We start from the raw sequence: 14,308 nt of genomic DNA on the forward strand, positions 1-14,308 counted from the left end.
ACACTTTTCTCATGATATGAAGTTTGAAAGTTAGAATGGTAACTGTTGTTATATATTAAATAAAAATAAATGTTTCGTGCAAAGACCTTTTTACTCGGGCAACGCCGGGCGTTCATCTAGTATCTGCCAAACAAGTGTTCACCTAAGAAATTCTATTCTACAATTGTTCTTTGCCTTCCATTGTAGATCCTCTTAAAATAGATTTACCTTTTGCCATTATACCTAGTTCATCTTTTACAACATTTTTGGGTAAAAGTTGGTTTTTTTTCTGAAGAATTTCATAAGACATAAATGACATCATAATATCTGTATCAGCAATCTAAGCTGGTGAATTAATCCTATTTGTCAGATTTTCTAGGAAAGCACTTAAACTTTGAATTGTATCGGAACTAATAAAGGTTAAGTGAATATATACGGTTAGTTTCCCATTTGTAGTCAGCACAGCTAAATGGTTTCATGCATTTTCTGCTGAAAAAACAATATAATGTTGCAAGTTTTTTGTAATAAAAAAGCCTAAAAATAACTCGCTTATTACATTTTGCTGTTAACTCTTTGAAGCCTAATCTTGCATATACAAGCAGGTTACCTGATCCTGATCGTATTAACAATGTTCCTTTGACTGTAAAAGTACTTTGAATAGCATAAATTTTCCTTTTAAACTGAATATCATTTGGAAGCACCAAGCTTGTAGGACTAAATGAAAAAACCAAAAATCAAATGGAATGAATAATTTTTTCACATTCTTTCAATGAAGTGATGTTTTAGAGTTACGCCGAGTCGAATAGAGAGTGTATTTGCTATGAACAGAAAAACAAAAAAGTTCAAACAAACAAAAGTTAGTGTAAAACTGTTGTTGCTGAGGAGAAGAAACTTTCTAGATTTGTCTAATTTTGATCTTTGATTATCAAGAATTTCAATCAGTGGATAATTTGAAACTAATGTCCCGTCAGCAGCCATTTTTCAGTTGATTAGAAGGGCTCTCGGTATTTTGGTGATATCTCAAGAACTAACAGTCCGTTGAACTTCAAACTTCGAGATTATACTAAAAATCTATTACACACGAAGTGTCCAAAATTCCAGAATCCATAATGTAAACTAAAAGTATGAAAAAACAAAGCAAAACTACACAGCCTAGTTTACTTGGTTCCATGATCAGGTGGGAAAACAACTCCCCAAATTATTTTGTGTTCAGACTCCAATATGTTAAGACAATGTGTTGTAAACGGTTTTAGTCTATCACTGAATGGAAGATTATAGATTTACTCTTTTTTTTTAGTTATTGCAAATGATTAACAATCGCTAACCTGTCTGACAATCGCTAACCTGTCTGACAATCGCTAACCTGTCTGACAATCGCTAACCTGTCTGACAATCGCTAACTTGTTTGACAATCGCTAACCTGTCCAACAATCGCTAACCTGTCGGACAATCGCTAACCTGTCGGACAATCGCTAACCTGTCCAACAATCGCTAACCTGTCGGACAATCGCTAACCTGTCGGACAATCGCTAACCTGTCCAACAATCGCTAACCTGTCCGACAATCGCTAACCTGTTTGACAATCGCTAACCTGTCCAACAATTGCTAACCTGTCCAACAATTGCTAACCTGTCCAACAATCGCTAACCTGTCCAACAATCGCTAACCTGTCCGACAATCGCTAACCTGTCCGACAATCGCTAACCTGTCCAACAATCGCTAACCTGTCCGACAATCGCTAACCTGTCCGACAATCGCTAACCTGTCGGACAATCGCTAACCTGTCCGATCGCAATACAATTAAATCACTCACCAATGATAACAATTGCTTGTTTTACAGAACTCGTTTATAAGATGGAACCTGCATATTAGACTCCTGCAGCTCTCCAGGAAAAATGTTCAAGCGATTCACTGGCATTCTCAATAGTGCCGTTGAAGCAGTAAGTCAAACTCTATCATATTTCTTCTCGTAGTTTCTTGCATGACTCTTATTCTTCATCCACAGTCGCATACAAGCATGATGCATCCTTTTACAGGAGACATCGATGGTGAGTAATCTCAGCTGATACCATAAACTTGTAAACCATTCATCCATCTTAGTTATCAAGTCCATGATGTATACCTTACCTTCCTTATGCCCATTTGACTGATAAATTTTATCCTGAACTTCTCCACATTCTTAATGTGAAATCTGCTTGTGAGTGTGATTTTTTTAACCTTTTTCATGGGCATCTCTGTTTCTTATGCGCCTTCTTGTTATCATTGTCTTTACTCTTTAACAGGTCATTGTTTTGTAATATAGTTTTGTATTATTGTTTTGATAGAGATGCAGTGGGGCTGTTGGATGTTTTTCAAAATAATCCACAACCAATGACAATAGTTTCTGAAAATGAGCGGTCTTTTATTCTGTTGTTGATTTTGATATTCCGATCAGTTTCATAATGTTTTAACATATTTACAATTCAGTTGCATTCCACCTGTGAGTTCTATAATCGTTGAAATATCTTACGATTTTAAGCAAAGGCTGGCTATCTTCTTAAGCTTGGCATCACCCCAAACAAGCTCAATTTTTGATGTATAACTTGAAAATATTCAATCAATACAATCACATTTGGTGTGCACATCGTATGTAGATTGACTGTTCCTTTTTATGATTGTTTTTATAGCTTGCACCGAATGCTCCCTTGCAAGATGGATTTATCTTCCACTGGAAGGCTGTCACCAATTTTTTTATGGAAAATCGAGGTTAGTAACTCTTTTCTTGATAAAGGGTACAGAGTAGGATAATTCTTTTCATAGTATGTTTAAGCCTGGTTTCCATATGATAGCGCAATGATCGTGCGTGGCACATTGATTGTGCGCAATGCATTTCTTGGGCTGCGATGCAGTGTTTCCATAGAGTGCGTATGCGCCATGCTTGCATTGGACAGAGTGGGTAATTTTCTTACTTTTTCGTAAGGGAGAGCGGTGTCTTTGGAAAACAGTCCTCTGTTGTGACCTTGCGCTGTCATAGGAAAACCAGGCTTACTCTTTCGTATGGGAGACCGATTTCTTTAGAAAACAGCGCTCCGTTTGAATTGTGGGATAGGTTGAAAAGGTCGAGCGGGTGTATTGTGGGATACATCATCGCGCGCACACGTCGCAAGGATCCATTTTGTTGGATCCTTGCGATCAGCGTACGCACGTCGCGCAATCGTTGTGTGTTGACGTTTCCACATCACAGCTGACCTACGCACGACATCGTGCGCCTTGTTGCGCGCCTTGCGCTGTCATATTGAAACCAGGCTTAACTGGAGTAGGACAACTCTATATTTACTAAACCACATATAATAACACTTTTATTTTTAAACCTTTCAGAGTTTGGCTCCTTTTTTCTATATATATAAACTTATTTATATATAAACTTATTTATATATAGTTAAGTTTATATACACCGCAATAAATCTATATAAGTTTATATATAAACTTATATAGATTTATTGCGCTATTTATAAACTATAATTATATAGAGCAATAAATCTTACTTGCTAAGAAAATATCATATAAGGAGTGTGCTGATTGACCTTAAAACATTTCTGAGAATCTAAAAGCTTACTTATAGCTTTCAGTTTCTGCTAACATTCTGGTTAGCTAAGACACCGGTTGATGGTAGCAATGATTGATTTAATGTGACTTAATCTTTTGTGTCTTCAGATGCCAAGAGTCCAATAGAAGAGACCAACATCCCTAATCACCTGCAGAATATGGTGGATATTCTGCTGCACGAGGAAGCGCAAGATGACAGTGGTTCCACCGGACCTTGCATGGAGTACCTACTCCACCACAAGCTTCTTGAAACACTGTATACCATCGGTCGTGCTGATGTAGGTGCTTGCTCGTCGTAATTTTTTTTCTTTTTATTTATGTTTCTTCTCAAAAGTGTTTTGATTGGACGCTCTCTGAATGTTTTGCTACTCCTGTCAGTGCATTAGTGGAGGTACTAGCGAGTGAAATTATTCACTTAAAGATGTCACCAGAACAATTGTCTTGTTATAATGAATCCAGGGTGTGCATTTATAGTTCGTCTCCGTGCTGTGAGCGCTCCTTTGATCAGTTCAAAATTGGTGAATCGTTTTTTTAACAGCTATGTATATATTCAACAAATATTTTTCGTTTAGTGTCATTTGAAAAGGATTTTTTGTTTAGTATCTAGAATTAATGGGCAGCTGTAAAGCTTTTAGTAAATATGTTAGTATTATCATATCTTTTGGTTGATGAGTTTCTATGCATGAAGCCTCTCTTTACAAACTGTTGTTTTTGCGGAGTTGTCCCCCATCGAGCGGGCGAGCAACACAACAGCTTGTCACAAGACGCACTGCACCTGATGCGTCAGCTGCACTTATTGGGAGTTGTTCTCTTCCGTCTATGCGGCTTGGTTGCGATGTTGTCGGTCGCACCATTGGTAATCATAACGAATTTCGCGCAAAAATTTATATAGAAAAAATAAGATTACAACGTTTAACCAGCGACCAGTTTCTGCGGTAAACTTTAGTAGAACTTGAGAACTTAGGCAACTACAGCGACTAAACATGTCGTTATTTGTGCGCTCAGTCAGTTTGATTTCTATTTTTGTATCATAAGCATACATTTTTAGAAAACATGATTCCCAGTCCCTGTAGTAGTCTCGCATGTTTTCCTTGCCAAGTACAACTAACTACAATATTCAATTTCCGATTTTTTATTTCAAAATATTGTTGAAAAAAAAACAAATTGTTACATTCGTTTGTTTTTAACTAGTTGCTAGTAAACGCTTTTAGAGAGCAGCTGGTCTAGCGGTCTAGAACCCCTGACCTGCAAGACACAGGTTCTGGTTCAATTACCAAAACAGTGGGATGGGAATTAATAACATCCAAACTTAAATTACTCTCTCCATCTGGGCATGTCTCCAGTCGCGAAGGTTCCAATGCCACTGGACTCAGACATGGCCAGCCAAGGCCATAAAGCCAATACTTTGTGCAACAATTCTTAAAAACACACGCAGTCACTGCAAGCAGTAGGCTACGCAGACATCATGCTTGATCTTTGATAGATTGCTCACATACCAGCCCGATCTAGTAATGGTTAGGTGGAGATAAATCATTATAGCTAATGCTACATGTACACTCTCAGTTCTGTTTCTGTTTACAGTGTCCTCCCGGCATGAAACAGAGAGTTCTTCTTTTCTTCAAAGACCTCCTCTCTAAGATAAAACAGCCTCTACTTCCACATGTTAATGTCTTCAAAGCTGTCCATGTAGGTTTGTCGTTGGCTTTTCACTAATGTGATTTTAAACAATCTTATATACTGGCCAAAATGATGGATTCTGGTCTCTTCTACTTTTTCTATATCAATTCCTTAGTGACTGTCTCTCTATATATTGAACAGGTAGAGGTCACCTCTGATTTTAGAGAACCGGTCTATAGTGATAGCTTATGTATTTTGTAGAAGCTAATAAGGGTATGCGGGGAGGTGAAAGCATCTCCTACCGAAGTCGAGGAGATGCAGTTTCTCTGTACTGTCTGTTCCAAGCTTAAAGCTCATCCGCATGTAGTCAACTTCTTTCTAGAGGTACACTTAATATATAATTGTACTTGTAATCAGAGTATGTAATATACTAAAACATGATTCATGTCAGTTAATCGCCATGTCATGAGCTGAAGAGTTCAAGGAAAAAAATCTTTGTCTCGCTCACCGAGCTTTTAAAAAAAAAGAAAATTCGCTGAGCTAGATAACTGCTAAATTTACTTGCTGATTCTAAAAAGGGTTCGTGATTTAGAATATAAAATTAATAATTGTTTGTCAAATCTCTTGCTTTTCTTGCTCCTTCATGCCTGTATCACTAGACTTCATTTATTTGCGGAAGTTAGTATAACGTATTCATGATGCTAGCTGAATAGCGGCAGCTAAGTTTAGTAAATGCTCCTCTGAATATTAAGGTGCCTAATAGTGAATCAGTAAAGTCAATAGAGAGTCCATAGGTGTAAAATTTTATATTATTGCTATGCGGCAGTGACATGGATATGGATGTGATTAAAAGTTACGTTTCGCTTGTTATTGATCCAATGAGAAACAAGCATTGTTCGTTGCAATAGTTTTATATTAGATGAGAAATTCTACAAGTAGCACATTGTTGAGATATGTAGACACGCTACAGAGTAAATGCAAGGAAGGTCATCATGTTAGCTTGTGTCTTAGCATATCTAAATGTTGTGAATACAATTTAATTCAAATTGAAGTTTGCCGATTATCAAGTTGAATTCACTGCGTTTCAATGCTTTGAATAGGTTCGGAGTTGCTTCCTCTCTAAATCATGGAAATGATAACATCTGAACACATACGACGCTATTTGCTTTCGCTGAATTGCTGAATTTGTGTGAAGGCATCTGCTGTGGGGTATTGTTCCACATCATAAAAATGCTCACTACTGATGGATCCAAACAAATAAATCCTTTACATGTCAAGGAATGATTGCTTTTATGAGGATGACGAGATAATTACTTTTTTAGATCTGTAATTGAGAACCATGTGACAAATTGTGACCATTATCCAAAAGTGAGCGTATTTTAACAAATTTTGTTTTGAAATATACATCGCAAATCCTAGAAAGTTCTCTATCCATCATTTTTTTTGTCATCACTCTGTTTGCACATGCACTCGTCCACGAAAAAGCCGTCATCTTTGTAGCAAACGATCGTCATTCTCTTGATTAATAGGATTTTTCGGTGTTGTTTTGACACTAAAATAAAAAATTTGCGAACAAAAGCATTGTTTGCAATAATTAATTGCAGAAGCTTTGTGTTTTTAAAGATAAAATGTGTCCATAAAGATGGCGGACAACGATAGAATGACGTCACGAAAAAAACGAAGGATTGTGCAACTCCGAATCGTTAAAACAATAGACTACGAAAATGTTGGCAGTGGGCAACTCCGTACCCCTTCGAAGCATGGAAACTGTGATTAAATCACTCAATGAGTCATGTTGAAATTTATAAATCGTAATTTAGGTTCTATGAAATTTGGTCAATAAGCTAGTAGTTATATTTGGCATTGTATCCCTCAGCTTTATTCTTAAAGTTCATTCAATGTGTAGACAACTATATTAACAGCAGGTTTTTAACAAGGGCAAATAACTCCTGAGTAAATCAAGACTGGTCAGCCCTGAATGATTTCATTAATAATAAAGTAATAATAATAATAAAAAGCGGAGAATGTGACTACATGAAAGAAGCTATTTATTATTATGTGATACTGTATTAAAAAAAAACGTTATTATGCATATTAATACATTTTATTGTTTTCATGATATTGTCTTGCAGTATTGCATTATATCCTGCTTCTCTCTGGCTGCGCTGTTGTTTCATATCACGCACTCTATTTCCTAGACATCAGTAAATTCTCGCTCCTATCGCAGTCCACAGGTCAGTAGCTGCTCCTCTGCATCATTTCCTGTCTGCTTTGCGATGTTATTGCTTGTTCTTTGTTTGCAGATGGGTAGGGATCAAATAGCTAGGCTTTCTAATTTTTATGCTTTCCCTAATGCTCGGTAATTCACGGGTCAGTGAGTTCTTCACTAAATATGGCCGTGAGAGTCATAGGGCCTCCTAGTCATACAGTCATAAAGTTACACATGGTTTCATATAATTACACAAAGTCATATAGTTACATAGAGTCGTATAGTTAGACTGAGTCATATAGTTATACAGAGTCATATAGTTACACAGAGTCACATAGTTGCACAGAGACATATACATGTAGTTATACAGAGTTATAGAGTCGCACAGAATCATATAGGTACATAAAGTCGTATACTTACACCGAGTCATATAGTTATACAGAGTCATATAATCACAAAGAGTCGTACAGTTTCAAGTTTTTGTGGTATTTTACTAGTTGAGGTGGGAGTTGCTACAAATTCTAACTATACCTACAAAGCACATTTTTAATATTTAATTAAACATTTAAATAACTTAGACTTCTTTTCATACATTTTTATATGTTGACTGTAACAAATGTCCGAAAGTGATTTTCATATAGCACTTATTTTTGGTTAGTTAACACATTCGCGCCATCTCACTAGATCATCTTTGAAACAACAGATATCTTACCTTTTGATCCACAATGATTTATCCTCTCATTTGAAGCACTTTTGGTCTCAGTGGTCATTGCAGCTCTAAAGTATTGAACCATAGAGTATTGAACCATAGAGTATTGAACCATAGAATATTGAACCATAGAGTATTGAACCATAGAGTATTGAACCATAGAATATTAAACCATAGAGTATTGAACCATAGAGTATTGAACCATAGAGTATTGAACCATAGAGTATTGAACCATAGGGCATTGAACCATAGGGCATTGAACCATAGAGTATTGAACCATAGAGTATTGAACCATAGAGTATTGAACCATAGAGTATTGAATCATAGAGTATTGAACGATAGAGTATTGAACGATAGAGTATTAAACTATAGAGTATTGAACCATAGAGTATTGAACCATAGAGTATTGAACCATAGAGTATTGAACCATAGAGTATTGAACCATAGAGTATTGAACCATAGAGTATTGAACCATAGAGTATTGAATCATAGAGTATTGAACCATAGAGTATTGAATCATAGAGTATTGAACGATAGAGTATTGAACGATAGAGTATTGAACCATAGAGTATTGAACCATAGAGTATTGAATCATAGAGTATTGAACGATAGAGTATTGAACGATAGAGTATTGAACGATAGAGTATTAAACTATAGAGTATTGAACCATAGAGTATTGAACCATAGAGTATTGAACCATAGAGTATTGAACCATAGAGTATTGAATCATAGAGTATTGAACGATAGAGTATTGAACGATAGAGTATTGAACCATAGAGTATTGAACCATAGAGTATTGAACCATAGAGTATTGAACGATAGAGTATTGAACGATAGAGTATTGAACGATAGAGTATTGAACTATAGAGTATTGAACGATAGAGTATTGAACCATAGAGTATTGAACCATAGAGTATTGAATCATAGAGTATTGAACCATAGAGTATTGAACGATAGAGTATTAAACTATAGAGTATTGAACCATAGAGTATTGAATCATAGAGTATTGAACCATAGAATATTGAACCATAGAGTATTGAACCATAAAGTATTGAATCATAGAGTATTGAACCATAGAGTATTGAATCATAGAGTATTGAACCATAGAGTATTGAACCATAGAGTATTGAACCATAGAGTATTGAACCATAGGGCATTGAACCATAGGGCATTGAACCATAAAGTATTGAACCATAGGGCATTGAACCATAGAGTATTGAACCATAGAGTATTGAATCATAGAGTATTGAACCATAGGGCATTGAACCATAGAGTATTGAACCATAGAGTATTGAACCATAGAGTATTGAACCATAGAGTATTGAACCATAGGGCATTGAACCATAGAGTATTGAATCATAGAGTATTGAACCATAGAGTATTGAACCATAGGGCATTGAACCATAGAGTATTGAACCATAGAGTATTGAATCATAGAGTATTGAACGATAGAGTATTGAACCATAGAGTATTGAACCATAGGGCATTGAACCATAGAGTATTGAACCATAGAGTATTGAATCATAGAGTATTGAACCATAGAGTATTGAACCATAGGGCATTGAACCATAGGGCATTGAACCATAAAGTATTGAACCATAGAGTATTGAACCATAGAGTATTGAACCATAGAGTATTGAACCATAGAGTATTGAACCATAGGGCATTGAACCATAGAGTATTGAACCATAGAGTATTGAACCATAGAGTATTGAACCATAGAGTATTGAACCATAGGGCATTGAACCATAGAGTATTGAATCATAGAGTATTGAACCATAGAGTATTGAACCATAGGGCATTGAACCATAGAGTATTGAACCATAGAGTATTGAATCATAGAGTATTGAACCATAGGGCATTGAACCATAGAGTATTGAACCATAGAGTATTGAACCATAGAGTATTGAACCATAGAGTATTGAACCATAGGGCATTGAACCATAGAGTATTGAATCATAGAGTATTGAACCATAGAGTATTGAACCATAGGGCATTGAACCATAGAGTATTGAACCATAGAGTATTGAACCATAGGGCATTGAACTATAGAGTATTGAATCATAGAGTATTGAACCATAGAGTATTGAATCATAGAGTATTGAACGATAGAGTATTGAACGATAGAGTATTGAACGATAGAGTATTGAACGATAGAGTATTAAACTATAGAGTATTGAACCATAGGGCATTGAACCATAGAGTATTGAACCATAGAGTATTGAATCATAGAGTATTGAATCATAGAGTATTGAACGATAGAGTATTGAACGATAGAGTATTGAACGATAGAGTATTGAACGATAGAGTATTGAACCATAGAGTATTGAACGATAGAGTATTGAACCATAGAGTATTGAACCATAGAGTATTGAACCATAGAATATTGAACCATAGAGTATTGAACCATAGAGTATTGAACCATAGAGTATTGAACCATAGAGTATTGAACCATAGAGTATTGAACCATAGAGTATTGAATCATAGAGTATTGAACGATAGAGTATTGAACCATAGAGTATTGAACCATAGATTATTGAACCATAGAGTATTGAATCATAGAGTATTGAACTATAGAGTATTGAATCATAGAGTATTGAACCATAGAGTATTGAACCATAGAGTATTGAACCATAGAGTATTGAACCATAGAATATTGAACCATAGAGTATTGAACCATAGAGTATTGAACCATAGAGTATTGAACCATAGAGTATTGAACCATAGAGTATTGAATCATAGAGTATTGAACGATAGAGTATTGAACGATAGAGTATTGAACGATAGAGTATTGAACCATAGATTATTGAACCATAGAGTATTGAATCATAGAGTATTAAACCATAGAGTATTGAACCATAGAGTATTGAACCATAGAGTATTGAACCATAGAGTATTGAACCATAGAATATTGAACCATAGAGTATTGAACCATAGAGTATTGAACGATAGAGTATTGAACTATAGAGTATTGAACCATAGAGTATTGAACCATAGAGTATTGAACCATAGAGTATTGAATCATAGAGTATTGAATCATAGAGTATTGAACCATAGAGTATTGAACCATAGAGTATTGAACCATAGAATATTGAACCATAGAGTATTGAACCATAGAGTATTGAACCATAGAGTATTGAACCATAGAGTATTGAACCATAGAGTATTGAACCATAGGGCATTGAACCATAGAGTATTGAATCATAGAGTATTGAACTATAGAGTATTGAACCATAGAGTATTGAACCATAGAGTATTGAACCATAGAGTATTGAACCATAGAGTATTGAACCATAGAGTATTGAACCATAGAGTATTGGACCATAGAGTATTGAACCATAGAGTATTGAATCATAGAGTATTGAACGATAGAGTATTGAACCATAGAGTATTGAACCATAGAGTATTGAACCATAGAATATTGAACCATAGAATATTGAACCATAGAATATTGAACCATAGAGTATTGAACCATAGAGTATTGAACCATAGGGCATTGAACCATAGGGCATTGAACCATAGAGTATTGAACCATAGAGTATTGAATCATAGAGTATTGAACGATAGAGTATTGAACCATAGGGCATTGAACCATAGAGTATTGAACCATAGAGTATTGAACCATAGAGTATTGAATCATAGAGTATTGAACCATAGAGTATTGAACCATAAAGTATTGAACCATAAAGTATTGAACCATAGAGTATTGAACCATAGAGTATTGAACCATAGAGTATTGAACCATAGAGTATTGAACCATAGAGTATTGAACCATAGAATATTGAATCATAGAGTATTAAACTATAGAGTATTGAACCATAGAGTATTGAACCATAGAGTATTGAATCATAGAGTATTGAACGATAGAGTATTGAACGATAGAGTATTGAACCATAGAGTATTGAACCATAGAGTATTGAACCATAGAATATTGAACCATAGAGTATTGAACCATAGGGCATTGAACCATAGAGTATTGAACCATAGAGTATTGAATCATAGAGTATTGAATCATAGAGTATTGAACGATAGAGTATTGAACCATAGAGTATTGAACCATAGAGTATTGAACCATAGAATATTGAACCATAGAGTATTGAACCATAGAGTATTGAACCATAGAGTATTGAACCATAGAGTATTGAACCATAGAGTATTGAACCATAGAGTATTGAACCATAGAGTATTGAACCATAGAGTATTGAACCATAGAGTATTGAACCATAGAGTATTGAACGATAGAGTATTAAACTATAGAGTATTGAACCATAGAGTATTGAACCATAGAGTATTGAACCATAGAGTATTGAACCATAGAGTATTGAATCATAGAGTATTGAACGATAGAGTATTGAACCATAGAGTATTGAACCATAGAGTATTGAACCATAGAGTATTGAACCATAGAGTATTGAACCATAGAGTATTGAATCATAGAGTATTGAACGATAGAGTATTGAACCATAGAGTATTGAACCATAGAGTATTGAACCATAGAATATTGAACCATAGAGTATTGAACGATAGAGTATTGAACCATAGAGTATTGAACCATAGAGTATTGAACCATAGAATATTGAACCATAGGGCATTGAACCATAGGGCATTGAACCATAGAGTATTGAACCATAGAGTATTGAACCATAAAGTATTGAACCATAGAGTATTGAACCATAGAGTATTGAACCATAGAGTATTGAACCATAGAGTATTGAACCATAGAATATTGAACCATAGAGTATTGAACCATAGAGTATTGAACCATAGAGTATTGAACCATAGAGTATTGAATCATAGAGTATTGAACGATAGAGTATTGAACCATAGAGTATTGAACCATAGAGTATTGAACCATAGAATATTGAACCATAGAGTATTGAACGATAGAGTATTGAACCATAGAGTATTGAACCATAGAGTATTGAACCATAGAGTATTGAACCATAGAGTATTGAACCATAGAGTATTGAATCATAGAGTATTGAACGATAGAGTATTGAACCATAGAGTATTGAACCATAGAGTATTGAACCATAGAATATTGAACCATAGAGTATTGAACGATAGAGTATTGAACCATAGAGTATTGAACCATAGAGTATTGAACCATAGAATATTGAACCATAGAGTATTGAACGATAGAGTATTGAACCATAGAGTATTGAACCATAGAGTATTGAACCATAGAGTATTGAACCATAGAGTATTGAATCATAGAATATTGAACGATAGAGTATTGAACCATAGAGTATTGAACCATAGAGTATTGAACTATAGAGTATTGAACGATAGAGTATTGAACCATAGAATATTGAACCATAGAGTATTGAACCATAGAGTATTGAACCATAGGGCATTGAACCATAGGGCATTGAACCATAGGGCCTTGAACCATAGAGTATTGAACCATAGAGTATTGAATCATAGAGTATTGAACCATAGAGTATTGAATCATAGAGTATTGAACCATAGAGTATTGAATCATAGAGTATTGAACTATAGAGTATTGAACGATAGAGTATTGAATCATAGAGTATTGAATCATAGAGTATTGAACGATAGAGTATTGAACTATAGAGTATTGAACCATAGAATATTGAACCATAGAGTATTGAACCATAGAGTATTGAACCATAGAGTATTGAACCATAGAGTATTGAACCATAGAGTATTGAACCATAGGGCATTGAACCATAGGGCATTGAACCATAGAGTATTGAACCATAGAGTATTGAACCATAGAGTATTGAACCATAGAGTATTGAATCATAGAGTATTGAACCATAGGGCATTGAACCATAGAGTATTGAATCATAGAGTATTGAACGATAGAGTATTGAACCATAGAGTATTGAACCATAGAGTATTGAACCATAGAATATTGAACCATAGAGTATTGAACGATAGAGTATTGAACCATAGAGTATTGAACCATAGAGTATTGAACCATAGGGCATTGAACCATAGGGCATTGAACCATAGAGTATTGAACCATAGAGTATTGAATCATAGAGTATTGAACCATAGAGTATTGAACCATAGGGCATTGAACCATAGAGTATTGAATCATAGAGTATTGAACGATAGAGTATTGAACCATAGAGTATTGAACCATAGAGTATTGAACCATAGAATATTGAACCATAGAGTATTGAACGATAGAGTATTGAACGATAGAGTATTGAATCATAGAGTATTGAACCATAGGG

General features: G+C 35.0%; 1 protein-coding gene across 2 annotated transcripts in view; it reads left to right on the forward strand.

Moving 5' to 3' along the window:
- LOC137393022 (FHF complex subunit HOOK interacting protein 2A-like) overlaps positions 1-14,308 on the forward strand; it is a 48,730-nt gene that overhangs the window by 1,092 nt on the left and 33,330 nt on the right. The window contains exons 2-7 of one of the 2 annotated variants that reach the window (XM_068079403.1): positions 1,820-1,919; positions 2,646-2,724; positions 3,673-3,842; positions 5,146-5,250; positions 5,443-5,565; positions 7,380-7,415. In XM_068079403.1, coding sequence (XP_067935504.1) covers positions 1,875-1,919; positions 2,646-2,724; positions 3,673-3,842; positions 5,146-5,250; positions 5,443-5,565; positions 7,380-7,415 — 558 coding nt within the window. In that variant the 5' untranslated portion in view covers positions 1,820-1,874. The remainder of the gene's footprint in view (positions 1-1,819; positions 1,920-2,645; positions 2,725-3,672; positions 3,843-5,145; positions 5,251-5,442; positions 5,566-7,379; positions 7,416-14,308) is intronic. The other variant, XM_068079404.1, reaches the window with a different exon arrangement.

The sequence above is a fragment of the Watersipora subatra genome, chromosome 4 (assembly GCF_963576615.1).
Source record: "Watersipora subatra chromosome 4, tzWatSuba1.1, whole genome shotgun sequence".
NCBI classification, from domain to species: domain Eukaryota; kingdom Metazoa; phylum Bryozoa; class Gymnolaemata; order Cheilostomatida; family Watersiporidae; genus Watersipora; species Watersipora subatra.